This window comes from Bufo bufo, chromosome 5 (genome assembly GCF_905171765.1).
Source record: "Bufo bufo chromosome 5, aBufBuf1.1, whole genome shotgun sequence".
NCBI classification, from domain to species: domain Eukaryota; kingdom Metazoa; phylum Chordata; class Amphibia; order Anura; family Bufonidae; genus Bufo; species Bufo bufo.
The window spans coordinates 194,237,578-194,265,175 of record NC_053393.1 but is presented as its reverse complement, the minus strand read 5'-3'; the positions used below and the strand labels follow the sequence as shown (position 1 = coordinate 194,265,175).

The following is a 27,598-nucleotide window of genomic DNA, read 5'->3' as shown; positions in this document are numbered from 1 at the left end:
CTAAACTGTGCCTGTCTTCCCAGGAGACGACAGCCCCGCTACCTAATCCCTTACAATGGGTAGAACTATCAAGCACCTCTCCACTGTGAAAGGACACAAATATCTAACCTCCCTTTTCTGTGATGTCCAAATAATCTAGTGGGTCAGTTAAAACAACGCATCTAGCCACTGATTAGATTTTTTGTTAGAATTGACTTATTACCCCCTTGCAAAAAGAGAAGTAAAACATGGGAGTTAACTTAAATCTGTCATCAGTCCTACACCCAGGATCCCCACAAATCAGCTGTTTTGGGCAGCAACAGAGCCAGAATCTATACTGTGTATGGAGCACAGCTCCATACATGGTGTAGTAGCCTTGGCAGGGTACTGCAGCTCAGATCCCAGTCAAGTGAATGAGTGAGAGATGTGCTGCAGTATGCCAGCACCAGAAACTACACAGTGTGTGGAGGCGTTTGCATCCATATGCTGTATAGTTTCTGGCACTGCAGCTGCCTGAATCAGCTGATCAGTTGGGGTGCTCGATGTTAGACCGCCACTGATCTGGTTGTGATGATCCTGAGCGTATCCTGAGCATAGGTCATCAATATCTGTAGTGTGGACAACCTCTTTAAAGCATACCTATAGTTTCAGATGACTTTTCTGAATAAGGTACCATGTGTGCATATGTGAGTTGAGAAAACAGCTGACAACTCTAGTACAGTACAGTACAGTAGTGCCCAACCTCTGGCCAGTGATGTTGCTTCATGCGGCCTGCACTTTTAAATTGCAGTCCTTACTACCATGGCGTTCCTTGCCACGGCTCCACGAGGTGCTCCAATTCTCGCATAGCATGCTGCACATATGTCATTGCTACGCGCTATAAACATGTGTGCTGCATGGCCAATCAGATTATCAGCTAATCTGATTGGCTGTGAGGTGCATTTGCTTACACTTCATAGTGATGACATAGGCGCGTTGTGCTATGCAAGAACTAGAGCACCGTTTGAAGCCATGGCAAAGAACACTATGGTAGTAAGGACTGCAATTTAAGAGAGCGGGCCTCAGAGAAAGGGAGTACTGTTATTAAGGGCTGCATTTATTAATAAAAGAGCAGGCCTCAAAGGAACACTGTCCCCTTAGTAAGGGCTGCATTTAATTATAATAAGAGAGCGGGCCTCAGAGGAACACTGTCCCCTTAGTAAGGGCTGTATTTAATAGCAATAAAAGAGTGGACCTTAGAGGAATGCCACCCCCTTTGTAAGGGCTACATTTAATAACAATAAGAGAGCTGGCCTCAAAGGAACACTGTCCCCTTAATAAGGCCTACATTTAATAACAATAAGAGAGCGGGCCTCAAAGGAACACTGTCCCCTTAGTAAGCGCTGCATTTAATAACAATAAGAGAGTGGGCCTCAGAGGAACGCCGTCTCCTTAGTAAGGGCTGTATTTAATAGCAATAAAAGAGTGGGCCTTGGAGGAATGCCACCCCCTTAGTAAGGGTTGCATTTCATAACAATAAGGCCTCTTTCACACGGGCGTTGCGGGAAAATGTGCGGGTGCATTACGGGAACACCCACGATTTTTCCACGCGAGTGCTAAACATTGTAATGCGTTTTGCACTCGCGTGAGAAAAATCGCGCATGTTTGGTACCCAAACCCGAACTTCTTCACAGAAGTTCGGGCTTGGGATCGGTGTTCTGTAGATTGTATTATTTTCCCTTATAACATGGTTATAAGGGAAAATAATAGCATTCTGAATACAGAATGCATAGTGCAATAGCGCTGGAGGGGTTAAAAAAAAATAAAAAAATTTTTTACTCACCTTAAAGGGCTTCTGTCACCCCACTAAACTAATTTTTTTTTTGGTGTACTTCTAATCCCTATCCTGCCATATTGCCATACATTATGTTATTAATAGTTTTCGTTCAGTAGATTTAGCAAAAAACTTACCTTTATGATATGCTAATTACCCTTCTACCAGCAAGTAGGGCGTCTACTTGCTGGTAGCAGCCGCAGAAAACCGCCCCCTCCTTCTGTTGATTGACAGGGCCAGCCGCGATCTCCTCCTCCGGCCAGCCCTGTCAGCATTTCAAAAATCGTGCGCCTGTGTTGATTCGGCGCAGGCGCTCTGAGATAAGGAGGCTCGCCTCCTCAGCACTCCCTCAGTGCGCCTGCGCCGATGACGTCTTCTCTTTCGGTGACGTCATCGGCACAGGCGCACTGAGGGAGTGCTGAGGAGGCGAGCCTCCTTATCTCAGAGCGCCTGCGCCGAATCAACAGAGGCGCGCGATTTTTGAAATGCTGACAGGGCCAGTCGGAGGAGGAGATCGCGGCTGGCCCTGTTAATCAACAGAAGGAGGGGGCGGTTTTCTGCGGCTGCTACCAGCAAGTAGACGTCCTACTTGCTGGTAGAAAGGTAATTAGCATATCATAAAAGTAAGTTTTTTGCTAAATCTATTGAACGAAAATTATTAATAACATAATGTATGGCAATATGGCAGGATAGGGATTATAAATATACCAAAAAAAAAAAATGAGTTTAGTGGGGTGACAGAAGCCCTTTAATCCACTTGCTGGCGCTGCCAGCATCTCGTCTGTCTGCTTATTTGCTGAACAGGACCTGTGGTGAGCATTCATTCCAGGACCTGTGGTGACGTCACCCCGGTCATCACATGATCCATCACATGACCCATCACCATGGTAAAAGATCATGTGATGGATTATGTGATGACCGGAGTGACATCACCACAGGTCCTGGAATGAATGCTCACCACAGGTCCTGTTCAGCAAAGAAGGAGACAGACGAGATGCCGGCAGCGCGAGCAAGTGGATTAAGGTGAGTTAAATTATTATTATTATTATTTTAACCCCTTCAGTGCTATTTTACTATGCATTCTGTATTCAGAATGCTATTATTTTCCCTTATAACCATGTTATAAGGGAAAATAATAATGATCGGGTCTCCATCCCGATCGTCTCCTAGCAACCGTACGTGAAAATCGCACCGCATCCGCACTTGCTTGCGGATGCTTGCGATTTTCACGCAACCCCATTCACTTCTATGGGGCATGCGTTGCATGAAAAACGCAGAATATAGAGCATGCTGTGATTTTCACGCAACGCACAAGTGATGTGTGAAAATCACCGCTCATGTGACCAGCCCCATAGAAATGAATGGGTCGGTATTCAGTGCGGGTGCAATGCGTTCAACTCACGCATAAGGGGCCTAAGAGAGTGGGCCTCAGAGGAACGTATCCCCTTAGCAAGGGCTGTATTTAATAGCAATAAAAGAGTGAGCCTCAGAGGAACGCGTCCCCTTAGTAAGGGCTGCATTTAATAACAATAAGGGAGTGGGCATCAGAGGAACGCCGTCTCCTTAGTAAGGGCTGCATTAAATAACAATAAGGGAGTGGGCATCAGAGGAACGCGGTCTCCTTAGTAAGGGCTGTATTAAATAACAATAAGGGAGTGGGCCTCAGAGGAACGCGGTCTCCTTAGTAAGGACTACATTTAATAACAATAAGAGAGCGGGCCTCAGAGGAACGTATCCCCTTAGTAAGGGCTGCATTTAATAGCAATAAAAGAGCGGGCCTCGGAAGAGAGCGAAACCTGCCTCAAGATCTCAGCTCACCGGCGATCATCTACATTCTGTGCTGAGAATCTATGTGACGAATTTTGAGCCAAACATTCCAAAACTAATACAATTTTCTCTGATAAGACATACAGTATTAGAAAGATTCTTATATTTGCCCATGCTCAGTGACGCGCAAGTATTTTTGATTAGAGACTACTTTTAGTATCACTTTCATGACAAATACCAAGTATTATAAGACTTGCCATCTTCCTCTGTGAGGATGTATGGATCTGTCTTCCATCCATCAACTTTCTTTGCAGGCTGTACATCCATATGCCCATAGAAACAGACAGTTGGTTTGTTTGTGTCATTTCCAAACTCTGCAAGAATCACTGGTGGTAGAGGGAGTTTTACACCTGGCGAAAACTGCAATAAATTTTTTAATAATTAGATGGGCAATTATTAGAATTGCGCCAGCTTAATAAAAAATAGCATATAAGAAGATGATGCAGCATTCTGACCTCTTGCTCACCAAGCTCTGCCATCTCTACTTTTCCACCTATCTGCAAGATGTAATCCTTTGTCACTTGCATTATTTGTAAAACCTGATCTCTTTTTGATGGATCACTGGAATCGCTTTCTATTGCCACCATTTCCTTCAATCGCTGCAAAAAAATATGCATATTTAGATTAGTAGATGCTTATTTTGATCATATTTTTTCTAACATGCTTGCTAAGGTCTTTATTTAACAAGTTTTCTTCACATAGGATGTAGATCATATATTTCATCAACATTAATTAGATCTTCTGTATTATTCCCCACTTTCTGTTCCATTATGTTTCTTATGAGCCTGTATGATTAGCAATGCTAGTAACTTATAATAGAATTGAGGACACATCATCATAAACTATGAAGTGAAAATTAGTTCAACTCCTACATCTTTTTGCACCTAGGCTATGATTCTTTGTCTTGGTGCATGCTTAATAGGTATCTTCCCTGCTTGGGGAACAGCAACAAACCCACTGCGCATGCGTTGAGACATAGAACCATGTCCATCCCTGTCAATCCACAGGAAGGGTTGAGTGGCCATAACTGAGAGGTGTTGACAAAATGGTGCTCCAAGATGGTAATTTGACTGGCTTCTCGATAATTTGCATATTAATCAAAATAGAATTTTCTCAGGAACAGGTCAATGTAGAGGCACATATATGGTACCATACTACTCAGCATGATTAACCCTACCAAGTAACCCTATCTACCAGTTTAATAGAGTTGTTCATGCTGACACATGCTCTTTAAGGATTATGTCCGGGTGAGTAGGAATGGCGTTAGACTTCCACTTTTGAACAAGTAAACTGCTGAGGTTCAGGAGCACGGGCGTAGCTAAAGGCTTATGGGCCCTGGTGCAAGAGTTCAGCTTTGGCCCCACTTCCCTCAGTGCTTTGTGACCAGGGGCAGGGAAGCACATAGCCTTCATGCTGCCTGAGGGAAAAATTGAAACGGCACCCCCTCATGCCAAATTCTTGCCTTAATCCCTTCCCTCCAGCCAGAGGTGTAACTTGACCATCAAGCATTTTCCTTTAATACTGGTGTCTTTTTATGTGGCAGAAAGGTCTTTGGGCCCCCTCAGGCTCCTAGGCCCGATACCCACAGCTACCTCTGCACCCCCTATAGCTACGCCCCTTTTCAGTAGTTATGGAAGCAGCGTAGCTCCCATTCACTATAGTGAGTGTTACAGAAACTGTGGAGCACCTGCCTGGTCGGCTGTTTCCATAAGCCCAGCCACCTGAGGTTGGTGTTTAGTCCCATCTCGCTCTGGAAACAGGGAGATGGGACAACCCCTTTAAGATATGACAGAGTATCATTCTTTGGGGCTTCAGGATCAAATGGATCACTAATTTTAGTAATCATAGCTTTAGTAAGCGTAAAGGAAACCTGTCACTAGTTTTCTACCCCTACAAGCAAACAACAATTCTATCAGATTAGCCCAAAATTTCCTCGGACTGATGCGTAGAGTAAGTAATGCTTTTGAGAAAATGCATACATTTTTCAAAAATGGTACAAGCATTGGGCATTCACCAAAAATATAACATGTTCTGACTTGATCACATCCTTTCAAGCAATCCATAAGAATGTTTGGAAACATTTTAGAAAGTTTGTACAGTGTTTTACACCAATGATAAAGTAATTACAAATACTGTGTATCTCATGGTGATTTACACAGAAAGTGCTACGTAAGAGTCACTGTGCTTTCACACCTTTTCATTTAATAGAGAATGGTGTAACTAGCACATTTTTAAATCACTTCATTTAAAAAATATGCCTGCATCCACCTGAAAAAAAGCTGTGAATTCATGGGCACTAGGGGTCTCACTTCTACCTAACACTGGAGTCCACTGCCTACTGTCAGGAAAGATCCATCCTTGTAGAAGAGACACAGAATATTGCTCACAGAAAATGGGGTGGTGTCAGAGCTAGCTGAGATCCTGAGCGTGATAAAAGACTGCTTTTACACAGCTTTTGAAGATTATAGGAGCCTCCTATGTGTCTGTAAATGTGATTTCCCCCTCCTTATAAGTGAAATGTATCTAGCTGTGCAGCTGAAACAGGGAATAATATGGGTGAAAAAACATTTAAAAAAAAACATTAGGGAAGCCCAAACATAACTCCCTTCACAGTTATGATTGTGAAAGGAAGCTCAGATACTATGCAAACTTTTTTTGAAAATTCAGGTAAAGCTTTAAAGCAATTTTATAGGCTGAGGTGTGAAAGAGAGACTTAGATTCCTTTCTCATATTTTAATATGAGATTGGCAAAGAGTTGAGGAAGGGGAAGTCAAGATAGGGGAAAACTACTAATTTCTTTTTGAGTTCTAAGGCTAAGGCCTCATGCACACGACCGTTGTTTTATTCCGTGTCCGTTGTTCCGTTTTTCGTGATTTTCTGCGGACCCATTGCCTCTCAATGGGTCCGTTGAAAACTCGGCTAATGCACCGTTTGTCGTCCGTGATCCGTGGTTCCAGTCCATCAAAAAAATATAACCTGTCCTATTATTTTAGCGGAAAACGGTTCGCGGACCCATTCAAGTCAATGGGACCGCTAAAAAACACGGAGGCACACAAGATTGTCGTCCGCGTGTCCGTTTTTTTCCTATCATTTGCATGGCAAACCTGTCTTAGATTTTTTTTTACTTTCCTTTATGTCTGGTGATCCTCCAAAAATAAAGGAAGACACACGGAAACAAAAACGGAAACGGACCACAGAACGGAACCCCATTTTGCGGAACGGAACACAACAACGGTCGTGTGCATGAGGCCTAAATCTAATTCTATTTCTCTCTAAAATCTTAGTTTATTTGCCATGCCCATACACATTCAAAGCAACATTTTTTCCTAACTACATTTACAAATGTCCAAATTTGTGTGGTCTGGAAAATGACATACATTGTTCTGCATTTTTTTCTAATGGTTATTACATTTAAAGTGGAAATCCAGGCACAAATTGAGATTCAGCATTAGCTAAAGGCACGTCTCCAATACGTCTGCTGTGCTATTTTTGCTGAAGCCGGTCAGTTTTGTATGCTTATGACATTATGCCAACCAAGCTGCATTGTAATTAGTAACTTGAAAGTCAAAACTAGAAAACTTCTCAAGCTAAAAACTACAGTGTCTGGCAGTTGTAATACTTCTCACTTACTGCATCCACCCATTGCATTATTTAATTTTGATACCTGCCCTTCCTAGCTTGAAAGGAAATGTGTCATCAAAACTTTTATATGGCTACTTTCACACTTGCGGTAGCCTTTTCCGGCAGGCTGTTCCGGCAGGGAAACAGTCAGCCGGATCCGTGCTACCGATAGTCCACCATGCCGTTGGAAGTCTGCTCTGGCCCCATTCACTATAATGGGGGCGGGCCGGAGGTCCGGCCACAGCACGGCAAACAAGCCGAGAGGTGGCTGGACAAAAAACGCAGCATGTTGTAGTTTTTTGTCCGCAGGAAAAGCTTGCCGGAAAAGGCTACCACAAGTGTCAAAGTATCCTATGCCAGTTAAAACCAGATTGCAATACGTATTTTCTTCTAATCTGTTATTTTCTGATTACAGAAAATTCCCTGATCTGTTCATAACAGTATTTAGAAAGCATTAAGAAAATTGTTCTATGGCAGCCCCATGGGCCATAGACACAATGGTCAGGGGAGGACCTCATTGACTTCTATGGGACAGTTTTCTAGACATGCTCTGTGACCTGTGCAGAGGTACTTGTACAAGGAAAGAACAGATAAGCTTTGACAATCACCTATTGTGAATGGTGGATCCTGTCTTATCTGTACTCAAAGATGATATCTCCTTATCATTATAGGTATGTTTAGAATAATATATAACTACAGTGATTTGTACAGAGCAAGAAGTGGCGCCTATTAGGCTTAGTGGCCAGTGTGAATCCTGCAGGATTTTATGGTTTTTGTTTAAATATAGATATTGACATAGAAAATTGAAAATATCACATAAAAAAAAAAATATATGTTAAACATAACATATGTGTCATTTTCTAATGACACATTCCCTTTAAAGGGAACCTGTCACCATGAAAATACAGTGGGGACAGCTAGCTCAATACACATTAGATTGTTGACTGGTCCCACTGACAACAATATTTTTACCTGACAATAGTCTAAGGCTACTTTCACACTAGCATTTCTTTTTTCCAGTATTGAGATCCGTCATAGAATCTCAATACCGGAGAAAAACGCTTCAGTTTTTTCCCTATTCGTTGTCAACGGGGACAAAACGTAACTGAACAGAATGGAATGCTCCAAAAAACATTTGGTTGCGTTCCCATATAGGAGAGCAAACCTCCGTCAAGGGATGCGGAGCAAAACGGATCCGTCATGACCCACAATGCAAGTCAGTGGGGACGGATCCGTTTTCTTTGACATAACCTGACACAATAGAAAACGGATCCGTCCCCCATTGACTTTCAATGGTTTTTATGACAGATCCGTCCTTGCTATGTTAAAGATAATACAAATGGATCTGTTCATAACAGATGCAGATGGTTGTATTATCAGTAACGGAAGCATTTTTGATAATAACGATAATAATCCAGTAAAAACGCTAGTGTGAAAGTAGCCTAATATGTATGGGGGCCTTTATATTGCACCTCACCATCACTTTAATTTGTTTACAGCCCTTTTAAATCTATTAAACTAGAATAGCATTGGCTTAATAGTAATTTCTGAACTACTTGGCTTACCTGAATATATTCATGTTTATGATCATCAATGTACTTAAATAAGGGATCGTCTGGCACAGGAGAAGAAAGAGCATGACTAGATAGCAAAGATACAATGCACACTAGAAAAAGCTGTAAAACAAGAAAAGAGAAGTTAAATGTGTTTTTATAAGTTTAGAAAAGTACCTAATGTAGTTTCTACTGTAGACTATGGTCTCCCCCACTGGCCAATTACTTGCTTGTTTTTGGGGAGTACAGTATTGATGACCTATACTCAGGATAGGCCATAAATGTCAGATCTGTGTGGGTCGAACTCCCGATACCCCTGCCAATCAGCTGTTTGTGGAGTCCGGTTACTGCTGCTGCCGTCTCACAGCATACTGGGCATAGTGGCGTACATTGCATAGTGGCTGTGCTTGGTACTGCAGCCCAGCCCATTCGCTGAAATGGGACTGAGCTGCACATGGGCCTTGTGACCGATCAAAGCGGCATCACTGGTCTAAGAAGAGGCCATGGCCCTCACCGGAGAGACGCAACCTCTTCAAAGAGCTGATTTGCAAAGGTGCCAGGAGTTGAACCCCCACTGATATGACCTATGGATGGGTCATCATTATTTTACCCCCAGAAAACCCCTTTAATTTAACACATACAGCAAATGTTGCAAAACTTGCTACAGCATATGTCGACAATTTTGAAGTGTTGATATTATCTCCATATTCATAACACGGAGCTACTGTCAGCAGAAGCTACTGTAGGTGTTCAGACAGCTATACTTCCTGTATACATTCTTACACTAAGCTGGCAGAATTATGGGAAATGGGAAGGAGAAAGGTGCAATTTATGAGCGGCACTCTGATGGTGGTGTATACTTTATACCCAAATGTGTTGAGGCATTGTGGTAATATTATGTATGGTCCACAAGATGGCCAGAAATCTGGAAAGCAGTGCTACAATAAAAAAAATAAAAATAAAAAACGCCTGGAGAGAATACAGTGTGGCAGCACTCTTATGCAGCTGGATCTGCTTTATTCAATGAGCCCCACAGACAGACATTTTCATTTTACTGTATTTAGTTTCTTTTTCCGATTAGTGTTATCAGAAGATTTAGTGTCTGCTTACACGGCGATATGTGTCGCGCAACAAAAAGGCTACAGCTAGCAATGTCACTCATCTTTTTTTGTAATGATAGTCAATGGTGTTCTAATGCAACATGTGATACAACAGTCACAAAAAAAAATCTGACTTTTTTCAACTGCCGCAGTCACAGCATGTCGCATTGCAAGATCATCGACTACCATAACAAAAAAAAAGTTGCGCAACATTGCTGCAACATAAATGTGTTGCTATGTAGCTGAACCCTTACCAGACTCGAAGCAGGGGTCCGAAAATAAGGGGGTAATTTGGTATACTGAAACATGAGGCGTATTTAAAAAATATGTGAACAAAAATCGGCACCAAAACCTCCCTAATGTAACATGATAGAAAGGCATGATCGCCACAATCGAGGCTGAAGCTTGATAAAGGGCACCGTATCAGGGCCCGAAACGTTGCACTAGCCATAAATGCAATCGTATGTACTACTGTACAAATAAAGCCTATTTGGTGTGCTGTCTCCGTCATCTTTGTGGAAAATTGTATACAAGACCCCTTGGGTGGAAGGAATTGATTGGAGACGTGCACCCACAAAAGCCTTATACACGAGTGCTGTGGCCACTTTTTGGAATGATAAAAAGGCATGTTTTTTTTTTATGTGATGCGTCTTTACCGCCAAAAAAATAAAAAATAAAAAATTTGTATCAGAAGGATTTCGGTTCTGTGCAAACCGAAGTCTCGGTAATGAATCTGGAAGTCTGGCCATGCAAACACGAGAATATTATGCGAATGATATCATGAAATAAATTCCTAGAGGTCCCCATAATGCTTTGTTCCTGTCTGCTCACTGTTCACATGCTACAATTATAGCAGTCATGCTAATCTGATCAGAAGTTTTTTCTGCAGATAGAAAATGATTGGATTGGATTCTAGTTAGTAATACTAACTAAAACATTTGACAAACATTTGCAAAATTCCTTTTTGAACAGATTGCTAACGTAAATGCATGAAAATCTATAGATAGAAGGAAAGTTGAAGTAAGGAAAATAATCATTCTATTACCATGGTTGGAGTGTCGTCCAGTCTTTGCAGAAGGGATCACCACTGGATGTTACTGAGAGGTCTGTGACTTCTTATATGCTGCTGTGACTCGCCACTCCCTTGTACCAGTCCTCTCCCACTAATCCAGGCTACGTAGCTGCAGTGAGATAAAGTATGACTAAATATTTGGTTAGTAATCCCTGATAAGCAAGTAATATTAATCTGGCAACACAGGCTTTATATTTGCCTTACATTGTGTATCTGTGAGATGCTGAAATTAACTTTGCACATAAAGGCATTATAATAATAAAAAAAAATTAGAATAGGAAAAAAACCTTGAGTATAAAACTATTTTCTATAACTAAAAGATAATCCCCTATTTAGCTCTGCTTGCTAGGCTCTTTCCATAACTCCATAGAGTGCGCCAATGGAAGCATGGCCACCTCTCTATAGAAGCTTATGCCACAAATGGCCATTTTGCATCTGCAATAGGGGTCAAGGGACAATTGCTCTCCTGAAAAGTGGGGTTCCAAAGGATATACAGTAATTACAATAAAAATAGGTATACATGATGTTCACAGGTTTAGGATTTGCCTATAGCAAATCTATTGCGTGCCAGAGAATCTGCAATAGGATTAGCCTTTTTGTTATTTAACGGGGCTAATCCACAGCTTTCCATACATAATATATATATATAGAACATGCTGCAGATTTTAAAATCCTCAACATGGTCAATATCACATGCTAATATTTACATTGCATGTGAATCACAGTACTAAGAACCCCATTCACTGCAGTGCATATGATGAAGATTTAGGCACCACATCCAATTTACAGTTGCACTTGCATGGGACAAGAGGGTGGGCAGTGATCGGGAACAAACCTTCCTATGAACATTTGTTCCCGATCATTGTCTACTCGTTAGCCGCATTTACATGCAGCAATGGTTGAGGCTGTATTATTATTGCCATCATTCGTCCCCATACAGTCTCCTTGTTTGTTGGCAGCAAATTCTTGTTCACACAGGGTGATGGACAACTGTAACCAGATTGTCCGAAATACGTAGAATTGCTTCAGATTTGCTGAGTGATTGGCACCATATTTATGCAGGTCAACTATTGGGAATGAGCATTGGTACAACCGCTTATCCCCAATAAATGCCCCGATCGTTGACATATGTAATTAGAGCCTTAAAGGGAACCTGTCACCTGGATTTTGTGTATAGAGCTGAGTACATGGGTTGCTAGATGGCCGCTAGCACATCCGCAATACCCAGTCCCCATAGCTCTGTGTGCTTTTATTGTGTAAAAAAAACGATTTGATACATATGCAAATTAACCTGAGATGAGTCCTGTCCCTGACTCATCTCACATATAGGACTCATCTCAGGTTAATTTGCATATGTATCAAATTGTTTTTTTTACACAATAAAAGCACACAGAGCTATGGGGACTGGCTATTGCGGATGTCCTGGCGGCCATCTAGCAACCCATGTCCTCAGCTCTATACCCAAAATCGAGGTGACGGGTTCCCTTTAAGTGAAGTCTTTAATATCACCATGATTTGTGCATTGATTACTTATAAAATTGTTATCTAAGTCAGAACACAATCTAACAATGTTAATAGTCCACAAACAGTTGTACGTTTCATGTTATTAATGGAGCACAACCTCTGGTTTAATGACTTTTCCAAGAACTAATTGGCAAAAAGTGTTTCAATTAAAGAGACTAGACTGGAGGAAACGTTTGGTGGAGGTGATTGCTGCTAAACGGAGATCTACAGGTTACAGCCTTCACAATGTGGATGTTCACTCAATAAGCTCAATATAATTGCTTGTTTAAATGGGGCAATGCAAAGGGCAATGATCGGAAATCAATCATTCTTTCCTGATCATTGCCAGATTGTTGAGCCGCGGGAGAGCTGTTTTTACATGCAGCAATCAATCCCTGAATCAACGAAGAATGATCACAAATGCAATCATTAATGCCCAAATCCATTCAATGTTTGTGGGCAGCACCTTTTCTCAGGACAGTTATTGGGAAGTGTTCATAGAAAAGTTCATCCCTGGTAATTGCCCTGATCCTGTCTCTACGACCAGTGTCGGACTGGGGTTCCTTGGGCCCACAAGAGGAAATTATTCTCGAGGCTCAACTCTTAAATCATCAATAAAGTTGTAACGGTCACGTCCACACACACACAGGGGGAAGGGTAGTGACCACTGCGCTCCACCCTCACCCCTGGCCCTGCCTACTTGCCTCACGAGTCCTGATGACAGGGGACAACTGGACGGCAGTCCCTTACTTAGGATATGTGCAGGGAAGACAGACAAGACAAAATACGGAACATGAACGGACCAGGTCAGAACCAAGAGAGCTACGCAGTACAACGGATTAAGCAAAGAATGGTCAGGAGAAGCCGGGGTCAAATACCAGGAGAGTAGCGAAGTACAAGAGGAGTCCTAAGAGAGTAGTCAGGTGGGAGCCGAGGTCACAATACCAGGATGTATGCGCAGTACAGGAGGAGCAGGCAGAGGATCGTCAGGGAACAGGATCAGGTAAATATTCAGTAGTCCAACAAATAGCCAGGAACCTAGAAATTAACAGGCAACCTGTAGCCAGCAGGCTGCCTGTATTTATAGTGGGGAGTGAGGGTCATGTGACGTGGCCAGCATCACATGACCGACAGACCAACCAGTCGAGCACCGAGTGATCAGCTCGGCGCTCAAGGCAGACTAGGAGCAGGGAGCCACCCAGCTAGTAAAGCCGCCCTGGGAATGAGGTCAAACACAGAACCTCATTCCAAAAGCTAAGCAACAGTTCTGCGGGCAATGGGGGACCGAGTGCACCTTCGGAACCCCGTGACAAAAGTTTAATGGGTTTTGAATCACAGAAATAGACCTTAGTGGCAACTGATTGGCTCCAAAGGCAGCCAAATAGTTTTTTTTTTCTCCTGGATATTTGGGGCCCATTAAAGTATCAAAGGCTGGGCCCACTGGAGGATCCTACACTGTCTAAGACTTGATCAGTACATCTGCTTTTGTGTTATTAGTTTAGATTGTGTTTGTCTAAGATTGTGATTTGGATAACAATCAAACCATATTTATTAATAATCCATGCAGAAAGTCAGGTAATTGCAAAGAGTGCACTTCCTTCTTTCTTGTCATCAAAACCCTGAATGTGTGAGCATATCTTTATACATAAATGAAATTGACACACTAAAAACTAATTACTTGATAACGACAAAGTGTAACAAGGTCACTTTTTCAATTTATTATTTCTATAATATGTTGTTTTTAGTGTCTTTGGGTATTTTACTTGAGGGCAGTAGAATCTGTTAGGCATGGGACTATAAGACTTGAATTTAAACTTGGAGCAACCTTTGACACTTCAGCTGCTGTGGAACTACAACTCCTAGCATGCATACTTACAGTGGATATAAAAAGTCTACACACCCCTGTTAAAATGTCAGGTTTCTGTGCTGTAAAAAAATAAGACAAAGATAAATCATTTCAGAACTTTTTCCACCTTTAATGTGACCTATAAACTGTACAACTCAATTGAAAAACAAACTGAAATCTTTTAGGTAGAGGGAAGAAAAAATATGAAAATAAAATAATATGGTTGCATAAGTGTGCACATCCTTAAACTAATACTTTGTTGAAGCACCTTTTGATTTTATTACAGCACTCAGTCTTTTTGGGTATGAGTCTATCAGCATGGCACATTTTGACTTGGCAAGATTTGCCCACTCTTCTTTGCAAAAACACTCCAAATCTGTCAGATTGCAAGGGCATCTCCTGTGCACAGCCCACTTCAGATCACCTCACAGATTTTCAATCGGATTCAGGTCTGGGCTCTGGCTGGGCCATTCCAAAACTTTAATCTTCTTCTGGTGAAGCCATTTCTTTGTTGATTTGGATGTATGCTTTGGGTCGTTGTCATGCTGAAAGATGAAGTTCCTCTTCATGTTCAGCTTTCTAGCAGAAGCCTGAAGGTTTTGCGCCAATATTGACTGGTATTTGGAACTGTTCATAATTCCCTCTAGATTAACTAAGGCCCCAGTTCCAGCTGAAGAAAAACAGCCCCAAAGCATGATGCCGCCACCACCATGCTTCACTGTGGGTATGGTGTTCTTTTGTTGATGTGCAGTGTTGTTTTTGCCCCAAACATATCTTTTGGAATTATAGCCAAAAAGTTCAACCTTGGTTTCATCAGACCATAACACCTTTTCCCACATGCTTTTGGGAGACTTCAGATGTGTTTTTGCAAAATGTAGCCTGGCTTGGATTTTTTTCTTCTTAAGAAAAGGCTTTCGTCTTGCCACTCTACCCCATAGCCCAGACATATGAAGAATACGGGAGATTGTTGTCACATGTACCACACAGCCAGTACTTGCCAGATATTCCTGCAGCTACTTTAATGTTGCTGTAGGCCTCTTGGTAGCCTCCCAGACCAGTTTTCTTCTCGTCTTTTCATCAATTTTGGAGGGACGTCCAGTTCTTGGTAATGTCACTGTTGTGCCATATTTTCTCCACTTGATGATGACTGTGTTCACTGTGTTCCATGGTATACCTAATGCCTTGGAAATTCTTTTGTACCCTTCTCCTGACTGATACCTTTTAACAATGAGATCCCTCTGATGCTTTGGAAGCTCTCTGTGGACCATGGCTTTTGCTGTGGGATGCGACTAAGAAAATTTCAGGAAAGACCAACTAGAGCAGCTGAACTTTATTTGGGATTAATCAGAGGCACTTTAAATAATGGCAAGTGTATGCTGACTCCTCTTTAACATGATTTTGAATGTGATTGCTTAATTCTGAACACAGCTACATCCCCAGTTATAAGAGGGTGTGCACACTTATGCAACCACATTATTATTATTTTTTTTTAGTTTTCTTCCCTCCACCTAAAATATTTCAGTTTGTTTTTCAATTGAGTGGTACAGTTTATAGGTCAGATTAAAGGTGGAAAAAGTTCTAAAATCATTTATCTTTGTCTATTTTTTTTTACATCACAGAAACCTGACATTTTAACAGGGGTGTGTAGACTTTTTATATCCACTGTACTTGTCTGTTCTTGTAACTCCCATAGATGGGAAAGGAGGATTCTGGGAGCTGTAGTTTCAGAACAGTTGGAGTGATGGAGGTTGCTGATCTCTTTAGATGATGATAGAGAGGAAAATATGAAGGGCCTTTAAATATTAACAGAAATTTGTGAACTACACTTGATTGAATACAACAAGACAACACTTTTTCTATGTAGTCTCCTGCCACAGCAATACACTTGTCCCAGCGCTTAGGGAACTTCTTAATTGCAGAAGAGTAGAAGTTTTTTGACTGCATGTAGACCCATTCTTGCACACTGTCAATAACCTCCTCATTTGAATTGAATTTCTTTCCTCCAAAAAATTCCTTAAATGTAAGCTGATCTTTAAAGGGGTTGGCCACTCTGTTAGCACTTATTAAACTATAAAGAAAGTAGGGAGATATTACAATTACTAATATATCTTCTTAAGCAGATCTGCCTGGTTTTCCTGCTATTGGCAGCCTCGCCCCCTCCTGTCCTGCTCTCACAGCTGCCTGTCTCGTCCATCCCTGCACCTGCCATGGAGGAGCTGCCTCGTCCATGCCTGAAGCCTGTGCTGCTGTCTGGGTCCTAAAGCACCCTTCTTATATCAGAGATGCTTTCCTTCTGTGACTGGCACTCCTGGCTGTGCAGGGCTGGCAGGGGCTTAGCAGGGACACTTGTTAAAAGCTAAAATAAAGAAACTTTTGCAGGAGGAAGGAAGACTGAGGGAAAGCTGTGATGGCTGATCTGACTGCGGGCTCTGCCCCCTCTGTTTCCCCTGTACTGAGAGGATCCTGCCAACATGTGAGGATGTAGCAGAGCCAGGGAAGCGCTGTGGACTACAAACTGTGAGCAATCCCAGTGTGTGTCCTGTTTATGGCCCCTCTGATTTGTGTTCTTATCACAGACATGATATTACAGCCAGACCAATGGTTCAGGAGCTTTAACCCCTTGTGAGCTGTCAGTATGGCTGATGTCAGTGATATCAGCAGCAGTCACTGGTCTCACCATCTATAATTGTGTGCCCTCTCCTTCCTGCACTCTGTATATGGTGATATGTGACCCCCACCACTGCATATAGAGATCCGTGACCCGCTGTACACTGTATACAGTGATCAGTGCTAACGGTAGCCCACAAGTGCCGCCGGAAGTCCGCTCCGGCCCCATTCACTTTAATGGTGACAGGTCGGAGATGCAGCCGCAGCACGGCAAACATGCTGAGAGGCGGCCGGACAAAAAACGCAGCGTGCTGGGCATCAGTGAATGTGAATGGGGCCAGAGCGGACTACTAACGGCATTTGTGGGCTAGTGTTAGCGCGGATCCGGCAGGGGAACAGCCTGCCAGACCCTGCTAACTCTAGTGTGAAAGTAGCCTTAGTCGTGTGTTGATAGACAGGAGGCTCTTCTCTATGTGAGCAGATCGATTTGTACAAATGTATTCAGCAGAGTTCTTGTGCAACAAAGATCTGTGCCCCCGCTCAACAGCCCCCTCCTATGGCAGTGCACCTAAACAGAAATCTATGACAGCTCAGAGCTGCCGTGGATTTCTAGCTTCATTTGAGTCTGAAAACTGGTGAAAATGAACATTAATTTGTTGGAGCGACTGGCCACACCCCCTCCCTGCCATTACCATGCCCCCCCCCCTTTTTTTTAAAGGCACAGTTAAAAAGTCACATGTGGAGGCATGTCATGGTGAACAGGTTAGAAAAATGATATATAGCCAGTACATGTCACATGATATAAATACTTCATGGTTTGGGCTATTGTCTGGGGCACTTTGGATTTTTGATACTTAGGGTGGCCAACCCCTTTAACTATTGTTTCTACACTCCCAACCCTTAAAGAGATCTCGTTAACAGTAGTTCTCAGATTTTTTCGAAGTGCTTCAACATCAGTCTACTTGTCTTCATTTTCAACTTTCCCGACACCCTCTGAATAACTTGCACCAATCATACACTCTACTCTGAGAGACACATGTACAGTGACCAGGAACGGATACACTGACGCCACTTATGCTGTGGGTCAGGATATGGGTGGTTAATAGTCTATAGTTTTGTTCGTGACGCCAATTGCAGCATGCGCAGGGTACTATCACAGGGCCCTCCCAAGGTGTTATAACGCACGTCCCAGGTTAGGAATGCCAGAGTGGTGTAATGGCCTATAATGTCTCTGTAGTATAGTGGTAATTTTGTCAATGGTGTTTTCTACCTGGGTCCTGGCTCCTGGCTCACTTGCAATAAATTTGAGTGTAGTGATAGTAGGAGTAATAGAGGAATTTTGCAGCAGAAATTGATGTCCAGACCTTTAGGTGAAGTTCAAACTTTTTTTTACTGAGGATAACTTGAATCCGAACAGAATACAGCTTTGGTCTTTAGTCCCAGCAGGTTTTGGCAATGGTTGGCAGGAATTAATCTTCTGCACTATAAATCTGGAGCTTTCAGGATAAGACATCTGCTTAGTAGCTCTGTATCTTCTGCTTTGACTAGCTGAGGAGGAATATGGCTTCTCCTAGGTCTCTGGACTTTACTCACAGATAGGCTCTCAGGGAATGCTTTCGTCCTGGAACTCTGGAGGTTGTCTGCTTTCTTCTCATCTAGCTGAGGCTGCAGGGCTCAGTTTGGGTATGTCATCGATGTCTCAGCCGAGACAAGATCCTGGCTTTCTTCCCTATACAGGGGGACTCCTTACACACACACACCCTACATCTAGCAGGGGGTGGGCTATACTGAATCTAGCTTCCTTCTCCTCCCAAGCTGCAGTATGTGGGAACAGTCCACACCTCCACAGAGGGGGAGCTAAGCTGGAATAATCCATTCCAGCCTAGATATACTGAACTGTAACTAGTTTCTTACCAATGCATTGCTGCCACCTGCTGATCAACCTGGAAAATTACAACGATAATTGTATTTAATACAGTGTTTAGATGCACAGTTGTGAAGACATGAGCAAAATCATATCAGATGACAATGTAAAGGCTCTTAACAGATTAAAGCGGGGTAAAGGAGTGTAGTAACACAACTCTGTGGTGTTACACATGCATTTCCAGACTGATTTAAATTTTGAATAATCTGAGATGGAAAGACATCTTCATTTGTCAAAGATTTAATGATAATTTGATGAACAACTTTATTGTGTATCTTCTACTTCAACATGTTGATTAGAACTGACAAGAAGGGGGGAAAGAGCAGCTAAATCTACTAAGGCCTCTTTCACACTTGCGTTGTCCGGATCCGGCGTGTACTCCACTTGCCGGAATTACACTCCGGATCCGGAAAAACGCAAGTGTACTGAAAGCATTTGAAGACGGAACCGTCTTCCAAATGCGTTCAGTGTTACTATGGCACCCAGGATGCTATTAAAGTCCTGGTTGCCATAGTAGGAGCGGGGAGCGGGGGAGCGGTATACTTACAGTTCGTGCGGCTCCCGGGGCGCTCCAGAATGACGTCAGAGCGCCCCATGCTCATGGATGACGTGATTCATGCGATCACATGATCCATGCGCTTGGGGCACCCTGACGTCACTCTGGAGCGCCCCGGGAGCCGCACGGACGGTAAGTATGCTGCTCCCCCGCTCCCCGCTACACTTTACCATGGCTGCCAGGACTTTAGCGTCCCGGCAGCCATGGTAACCATTCAGAAAAAGCTAAATGTCGGGTCCGGCAATGCGCCGAAACGACGTTTAGCTTAAGGCCGGATCCGGATCAATGCCTTTCAATGGGCATTAATTCCGGATCCGGCCTTGCGGCAAGTGTTCCGAATTTTTGGCCGGAGCAAAAAGCGCAGCATGCTGCGGTATTTTCTCCGGCCAAAAAACGTTCTGTTCCGGAACTGAAGACATCCTGATGCATCCTGAACGGATTTCTCTCCATTCAGAATGCATTAGGATAATCCTGATCAGGATTCTTCCGGCATAGAGCCCCGACGACGGAACTCTATGCCGAAAGACAAGAACGCAAGTGTGAAAGAGCCCTAAGAAAAAGTTCAGACATACATGTGTTTGTCCAATGAGTCATGTCTATCTTGCACTCTTTATAAGAACAGAACATGAAAATTACTGTTTGTGATTTAATGTCCCTCACATTATGTAACCAAAAACAATATAACCAGTACTTAACAGTTAAAGTAGAATTTAGTTGTGTATTGTCAAAAAGAAGAATGTAATGTTTTTTATTAGGTCTCCATTTTTGGGCCCATCTATTAGTGTAAGTAGAGACTGCTGCAAAGCCAGAGGAGCCAGTTAAAATTCACCAAATAATTAAAGGGGTTGTCCGAGACAATAAAAAATCTTGGACTTCCCCTTTAATGATATAAAATAATAAATGATTGTGAAAAATAATAATAATAAAATAATAAATGATTGTATACTTACCACTTTCTCCAGCACCATTCTACCTGGTTTACAGGTCCCATTTTCCTGACACTGCTTGTTTACAAACTGCCACGGTGATATATAGGCATCATTACGTCACCGTTGCAGTCAATCACTGTCCTCAGCAGTATCCTTTTTAGGACTTTGATTGGCTGCAGCAGTCACATTCTGAGACACACCCTATATATATATATAAGGATTCACAGCATATCACAGCAAAAACCCAGCCAAGAGGAGGAGAAAACTGCCTTAAGAGCACAGATAGATGTTTGTGTGAAGGCACAGATTTGGAAAAGGGTACAAAACATTTCTGCTGCATGGAAAGTTCTCAATAGCACAGTGGCCTCCATAATTCTTAAATTGAAGAAGTGTGGAGCAACCCGGAGACTCTCAGGAGCTGGCTATTCCGCCTAACTAAGTAATTGGGGGGCAAGTGTCTTGGTAAGAGAGTTGACCAAGAACGCAATGGTCACTCTGGCTGAGCTCCAAAGTCCTGTGTGCAGATGGGTCAAGCTTCCAGAAGGGAAACCATCACTGCAGCATTCCACCAATCTGGGCTTTATGGCATAGTGGCCAGAAAGAAGCTTCTTCTCTGTAAAAGACACATGTAGGTTTGCAAAAAAAAGCATCTAAAAGAATCTCAGACTGAGAAACAAGATTCTCTGGTCTGATGAAACCAAGACTGAACTTTATGGCCTCAATTTTAAGTGTCATGTTTGGAGGAAACTAGGCACTGCCCAATACCATCCCTACACTGAAGTATAGTAGAGCATATAGACTGGTCAGAGTTGAGGGAAAACTGAATGAAAATCTGATCCAGTGTGCTCTGGAACTCAGACTGGACCAAAGGTTTGCCTTCCAACAAAACAACACAGGAGTGGCTTAGGAACAATCGTATGAATGTCCTTGATTGGCCCAGCCAGAGCCCTGACTGGAACCCAATCAAACATCTCTGCAGAGACCTGAAAATGGCTGCCCTCCGATAGTTCCCATCCCACCTGACAGAGCTTGAGAGGATCTGCAGAGAAGAATAGCAGAAAATCACCAAATTCAGGTGTGCAAACCTAGTGTCATCATACCCAAGGAGACTGGAGGCTATAATCACTGTCAAAGGTGCTTTAACTAAGTACTGAGCAAATGGTCAATACTTGTGTGAATGAAAGATTTTAGTTTTCCCTTTTTAATAAATTAGCAAAGATTTAGAATATTATGTTTTCAATAGCCATTATGAAGTATTGAGTGCAGAATGATGGGGAAAATTCAAAAAAAAATTTTATTTTAACACAAGGCCGCAACAAAATGTGAAAAAAATGAAAGGGTCTGAAGACTGTGTCGCAGCATGTCACATGTCACAGTGCAACACCATAGACTATCATTATAAAAGTTATCACGCATCATTGGTGCGACATCAATGTAGCGCGACACATGTAGCAATGTAGTTGTGCCCTATGTGTCGTGCGACACATGTTGTCGTGTAGCCATAGCCTAAAGCTGACCTACAGCAGTAAAGAAAAATGGCTGGGTTGTTATGGAAACCTGGAGTAAAACTCTGTGTATGTGGAGACTAAGGGCCTGCAAGCTTCTATTGGCTGATAAGGGACATGTGACCGTGTATGGCAGTTGGGATATGAGTGAAAGACTTGCAGGCTTGTATTGGCTAATGCAGGTTATTTTTTGGGAATATCTCAGGAACAGTAGATCCTAGAGAGCCGGTCTAAAACCTTCCCGGACACCTGATGTACCTGTGTTCCAAATTTGGTAAAGATCGGTCCAGTTGTTTGGTCGCGCATGAACAACAAAAAGACAGACAGACAGAAACTCATTGCGTACCAGCATGTTACCGCCACAGTATTCTTTCCCAGATAATAAGTGATATGTGTACCAAGTTTAGTAGAAATTGATCGATGAGTTTTTGAGTTACAGAGCAATATGTGTGTAGCAAAAATAGTTGGAGCATACAAACTCCATGCAGCTGCTGTGTAGAGGCTTATGACCCCTACAAGATTTCTTTCCAGGTAGCAAGGGGTGTGTATACCAAGTTTAGTTGAAATCGATGGTTGTGTTTTTGAGTGATCACGGAACATACACACATACACACATATATACGTCCTTCTTTTTTTATATATATACTGTATATCTTATACAATATATTCGCTGAGTGGCTTCCGTGGCAAATGGGCCGAATATAATGTCTGAATGCAGTGTGAACATAGGTTTACTTAGGTGAAAGGTCCTTGGGGCCTTTTCTCTGTAATCCTTGCATTGTCTGAATCTTTTCAGTCAAGGCTGAATTTAAACTATTAACTATTCTGTTTGAAACAGGCTAGTTGTCTATATAACATGGCATATCATATCCTATAATACTTTCCTGATTGGACTTCAAGGGGACTATACCTGAATTATGCTATGTCAGTGGGAGACCTTGAGCTAAACCTAAGGGTGTTACCCTAGCAGTTCTTTGGTATTTACCCTTTAACCTCTACATATTATATACATATTACATGTTATATAACTAGCTGTGAACACTGCAAATTGGTGTGCCATCTGAAAAAAGTGTATCTGTAGAATACTGGTCCTGAGGTGGAGACGGATCTAAAAATAGATGTGCACCCAGTAAAAGCCAGATATAAATTGATGTGTGCTGTGGCTACCATTGAAGAAATGCCCTTTAACCTCTAAACAGGGATCTGGACTTCGCTGCAGGGGAGACACCAAGCCGCTACCTCCTGGAGTAGTCTCTGTGTGGTTGACCATTGATCCACAGGGTTAGAGATGCTGGTGCTGAGCACCAAAGGGACAGGTATAACCGCAGTCAGGGACAGGCCAAGGTCAGGGCAGCTAGGATACGAGCAATCCGATACACTGTCCAAGGTCAGAGCAGGAACTGTAGGGGCTGTGGACCTCATTTTACGGACCAGAAAATGACATGTTCTATTATCTGTGGAATGGACATACAGACCTGTATGTGGACATCTGTCGACCGCAAAATACATACGGTCATGTGCATGTAGCGTAAAATGTTGATGTATAGAGCAAGACCCCTAAAAAAGTGGTCCCATCTGTATACTTTTCTCTGTGTCCCTGTAAAGCCCTGCCCCCTCTATGCTTTTCCTACTGTTGTCATACAGGATTCATCAGGGGAGCTGGGAGAAGAGCTAGGAATTCATATGAAGAAGTAAGGAGCATTCTCGCTCATGTCTACCCATTTCATAACAGTGATAACTAGAGTTGAGCAAACCCGTGGAAGTTCGGGTTCGCCGGGTACGGCTGAACTTTAGGTCAAAGTTCGGGTTCGGGATTTAAGTCAATGGGGACCTGAACTTCACTTTATTATTTTCCGTTATAACATAGTTATAACAGAAAATAATAGCATACTTAAAACAGAATGCTAAATGAAATGTCTATTGAGGGGTTAAAAATAAAATAAAAAACTCACCTCATCCACTTGATCGCGCACCTCATCCTTCTATCTTCATTCAGCAGGACCTGCAGTGACATCACCGCAGGTCCTTTTGCAGGTCATGAAGAAAAGAAGATAGCGGCTGCCCGGTCAAGTGGATGAGGTGAGTTTGTTTTTTTTTTAACCCCTCAATAGACATTTTATTTAGCATTCTGTTTTAAGAATGCTATTATTTTCCTTTATAACCATGTTATAACGGAAAATAATAAAATCACCCGAACTTTGCAGTTTGGGTTCGCTCAACTCTAGGGATAACATATGATAATGCATTGAATATTGTCTTACAGAGGTCATTAATTGAGTTAAATATGTCTGCATGTACAGGTGAAACTCGAAAAATTAGACTATCGTGCAAAAGTCCATTTATTACAGTAATGCAAATGAAAAGGAATTGCATTAATGCAACTTGAAATTAGAATTTTGTGAAAAGGTTCAATATTCTAGGCTCAAAGTGTCACACTCTAGTCAGCTAATTAATCCATACCCCCTGAGCAAAGGGTACCTCAAAATTGTGACTTTGGGGTTTCATAAGCTTTAAGCCATAATGATCCAATTTATAACAAATAAAGGCTTGAAATATCTCGCTTTGCATGTAATGAGTCCATCTCATACGTTAGTTTCACCTTTAAAGTTGCATTACTGAAATAAATGAACTTTGCACGATGTTCTAATTTTCCAAGTTTCACCTGTACATAACATTTGCTTTATATTTATTTTTAATATTCTGATTAACATTTTACAGCTATCACGCATTCCTTTCTGGATATTAACAGACTGGCAGGGAATTCAGATCTGATCTCTTAATCAGCTTTTTCCTACCCAAAAAATGTATTACTTATGAAGTTAAGCCGTTAGGCCACTTATTTTGTGACTGAGGTATTTCACACTGCGGATAATCCTATTTTTGTGTTTTATTAGAGTTTTGTTTATACATTTAGGCAAACCACAGAATATTATTTTTTTTTTTGTTAGTTGATTTTATTTTATGTACACCTCCCAAACCAAATTTGTTCATTTAAAATAAAAAATGAAGCCACTTTTCAAAAGAATTACATTGTCTACAGCTTCCATACAGATGTGTTTCCATGGTAACAGACAACAAACTGTACAGTCTGATCCTGCAATCATACTTTTAATCTGTCCCCTAACTTGGAAGATAGTGTGACTGCAGAATCAGGTGAACTTTGCAATACATAGTTTTAGTACTAAATTGACCATTAGTGGGTATTTTAAAGATGGTCATGGCTTAACTGGGTCAGAGGTCTAAGTCAGGATTTGGGGGATACTATCTCCCCTTATGTTGAGCACCTTAATAGGCGCGAGGAGACGTATAGGCCATACATGCTCCTCTGGAATTCTGGGAAGAAAAGCATGCAAATGAGCTCTTAACAAGCTCTGCCTCTAATGCCGCCAGATGTAAGGCAGCTATTCTATAAGTCAATGTTCGACCCTTTAAATTGACCTTGATAAATAACTTGACTATTAAGGTGCTCTCTCCCCAAGGAGAGATAGTACCCCCCAAATCCTGACTTAGGCCTCTCACCCAGTTAAGCCCGAACTCTCTGCTTTGCACTGACGAGGGGCAATCACCCTGAAACAACTGTCTGCAGATGGCTTCTTTAAAGTGTAACTACCATTTCACCACCAAAAATGAAATCCCTAACATATGTGATGCTGAAGGGAAGATATTCATGAAGCTTTATTTTTCAGTTAATTTTATCTTTCTGATGTCTGTATTCAGCCCTTAGCAACCCTATTTCTCTGTGACTCTATTTCAGCATCTTCCTAAGATTGCCTCTGCAGCACTTCTTGTGGTGATCTTTACAATGTCCTTGAGGCCATCCTGTATTTCCCTCAATTCCCATAAGCACTTGCTCTCCTCACATGAACTAGCAGGACTAATCAGAATGCAGATAACCTCCCCCACTTCCCCAGAGCAGTGTGTATCTTCTCACATACAGCTAACCAGAGACAGACAAGACCAATCAGAATGCAGATAACCCCCCCCCTCCACTACCCCAGAGCAGTGTGTATCCTCTCACATATAGCTAACCAGAGACAGACAAGACCAATCAGAATGCAGATAACCTCCCCCACTACCCCAGAGCAGTGTGTATCCTCTCACATCCAGCTAACCGGAGACAGACAAGACCAATCAGAATGCAGAAAACCTCCCCCACTACCCCAGAGCAGTGTGTATCCTCTCGTATACAGCTAACCAGAGACAGACAAGCCCTGCATTACATTTGCTTTAGCCTCTTAATAGTCACATGAAAAGGTTTTTTAGAAATCATTTTGGGGTATATATAGTGTATTATTATTTTATTTTTAGGGGGAAACATAAAAAAAACTGCAATTTTTACATTATTTTGTGGAATTTATTTACGGCGTTCACTGTGTGGTAAAAATAACATAATTTTATTATGTGGGTCACTACACTGATGTTAATGTCACATTTCTACATTTATATATACAAACCGGATTCCAAAAAAGTTGGGACACTATACAAATCGTGAATAAAAACTGAATGCAATGATGTGGAGGTGACAACTTCTAATATTTTATTCAGAATAGAACATAAATCACGGAACAAAAGTTTAAACTGAGAAAATGTACCATTTTAAGGGAAAAATATGTTGAATCAAAATTTCATGGTGTCAACAAATCCCCAAAAAGTTGGGACAAGGCCATTTTCACCACTGTGTGGCATCTCCCCTTCTTCTTACAACACTCAACAGACGTCTGGGGACCGAGGAGACCAGTTTCTCAAGTTTAGAAATAGGAATGCTCTCCCATTCTTGTCTAATACAGGCCTCTAACTGTTCAATCGTCTTGGGCCTTCTTTGTTGCACCTTCCTCTTTATGATGCGCCAAATGTTCTCTATAGGTGAAAGATCTGGACTGCAGACTGGCCATTTCAGTACCTGGATCCTTCTTCTACGCAGCCATGATGCTGTGATTGATGCAGAATGTGGTCTGGCATTATCTTGTTGAAAAATGCAGGGTCTTCCCTGAAAGAGATGACGTCTGGATGGGAGCATATGTTGTTCTAGAACCTGAATATATTTTTCTGCATTGATGGTGCCTTTCCAGACATGCAAGCTGCCCATGCCACACGCACTTATGCAACCCCATACCATCAGAGATGCAGGCTTCTGAACTGAGCGTTGATAACAACTTGGGTTGTCCTTGTCCTCTTTGGTCTGGATGACATGGCGTCCAAGATTTCCAAAAAAAAACTTTGAATCGTGACTCGTCTGACCACAGAACAGTCTTCCATTTTGCCACACTCCATTTTAAATGATCCCTGGCCCAGTGAAAACGCCTGAGCTTGTGGATCTTGCTTAGAAATGGCTTCTTCTTTGCACTGTAGAGTTTCAGCTGGCAACGGCGGATGGCACGGTGGATTGTGTTCACTGACAATGGTTTCTGGAAGTATTCCTGAGCCCATTCTGTGATTTCCTTTACAGTAGCATTCCTGTTTGTGGTGCAGTGTCGTTTAAGGGCCCGGAGATCACGGGCATCCAGTATGGTTTTACGGCCTTGACCCTTACGCACAGAGATTGCTCCAGATTCTCTGAATCTTCGGATGATGTTATGCACAGTTGGTGATGATAGATGCAAAGTCTTTGCAATTTTTCGCTGGGTAACACCTTTCTGATATTGCTCCACTATCTTTCTGCGCAACATTGTGGGAATTGGTGATCCTCTACCCATCTTGGCTTCTGAGAGACACTGCCACTCTGAGAAGCTCTTTTTATACCCAATCATGTTGCCAATTGACCTA

The 27,598-nt window shown here is 42.2% G+C and overlaps 1 protein-coding gene across 1 annotated transcript in view; it reads right to left on the bottom strand.

Annotated features, from left to right (window-relative positions):
• Positions 1-20,369, bottom strand: part of LOC121002463 (beta-Ala-His dipeptidase-like) — a 42,577-nt gene extending 22,208 nt beyond the window's left edge. The window contains exons 1-4 of the mRNA XM_040433917.1: positions 20,352-20,369; positions 8,806-8,916; positions 4,075-4,218; positions 3,817-3,979 (exon numbers count right to left, since the gene is read on the bottom strand). Coding sequence (XP_040289851.1) covers positions 3,817-3,979; positions 4,075-4,218; positions 8,806-8,916; positions 20,352-20,369 — 436 coding nt within the window. The remainder of the gene's footprint in view (positions 1-3,816; positions 3,980-4,074; positions 4,219-8,805; positions 8,917-20,351) is intronic.
• Positions 20,370-27,598: the final 7,229 nt, after the last annotated feature.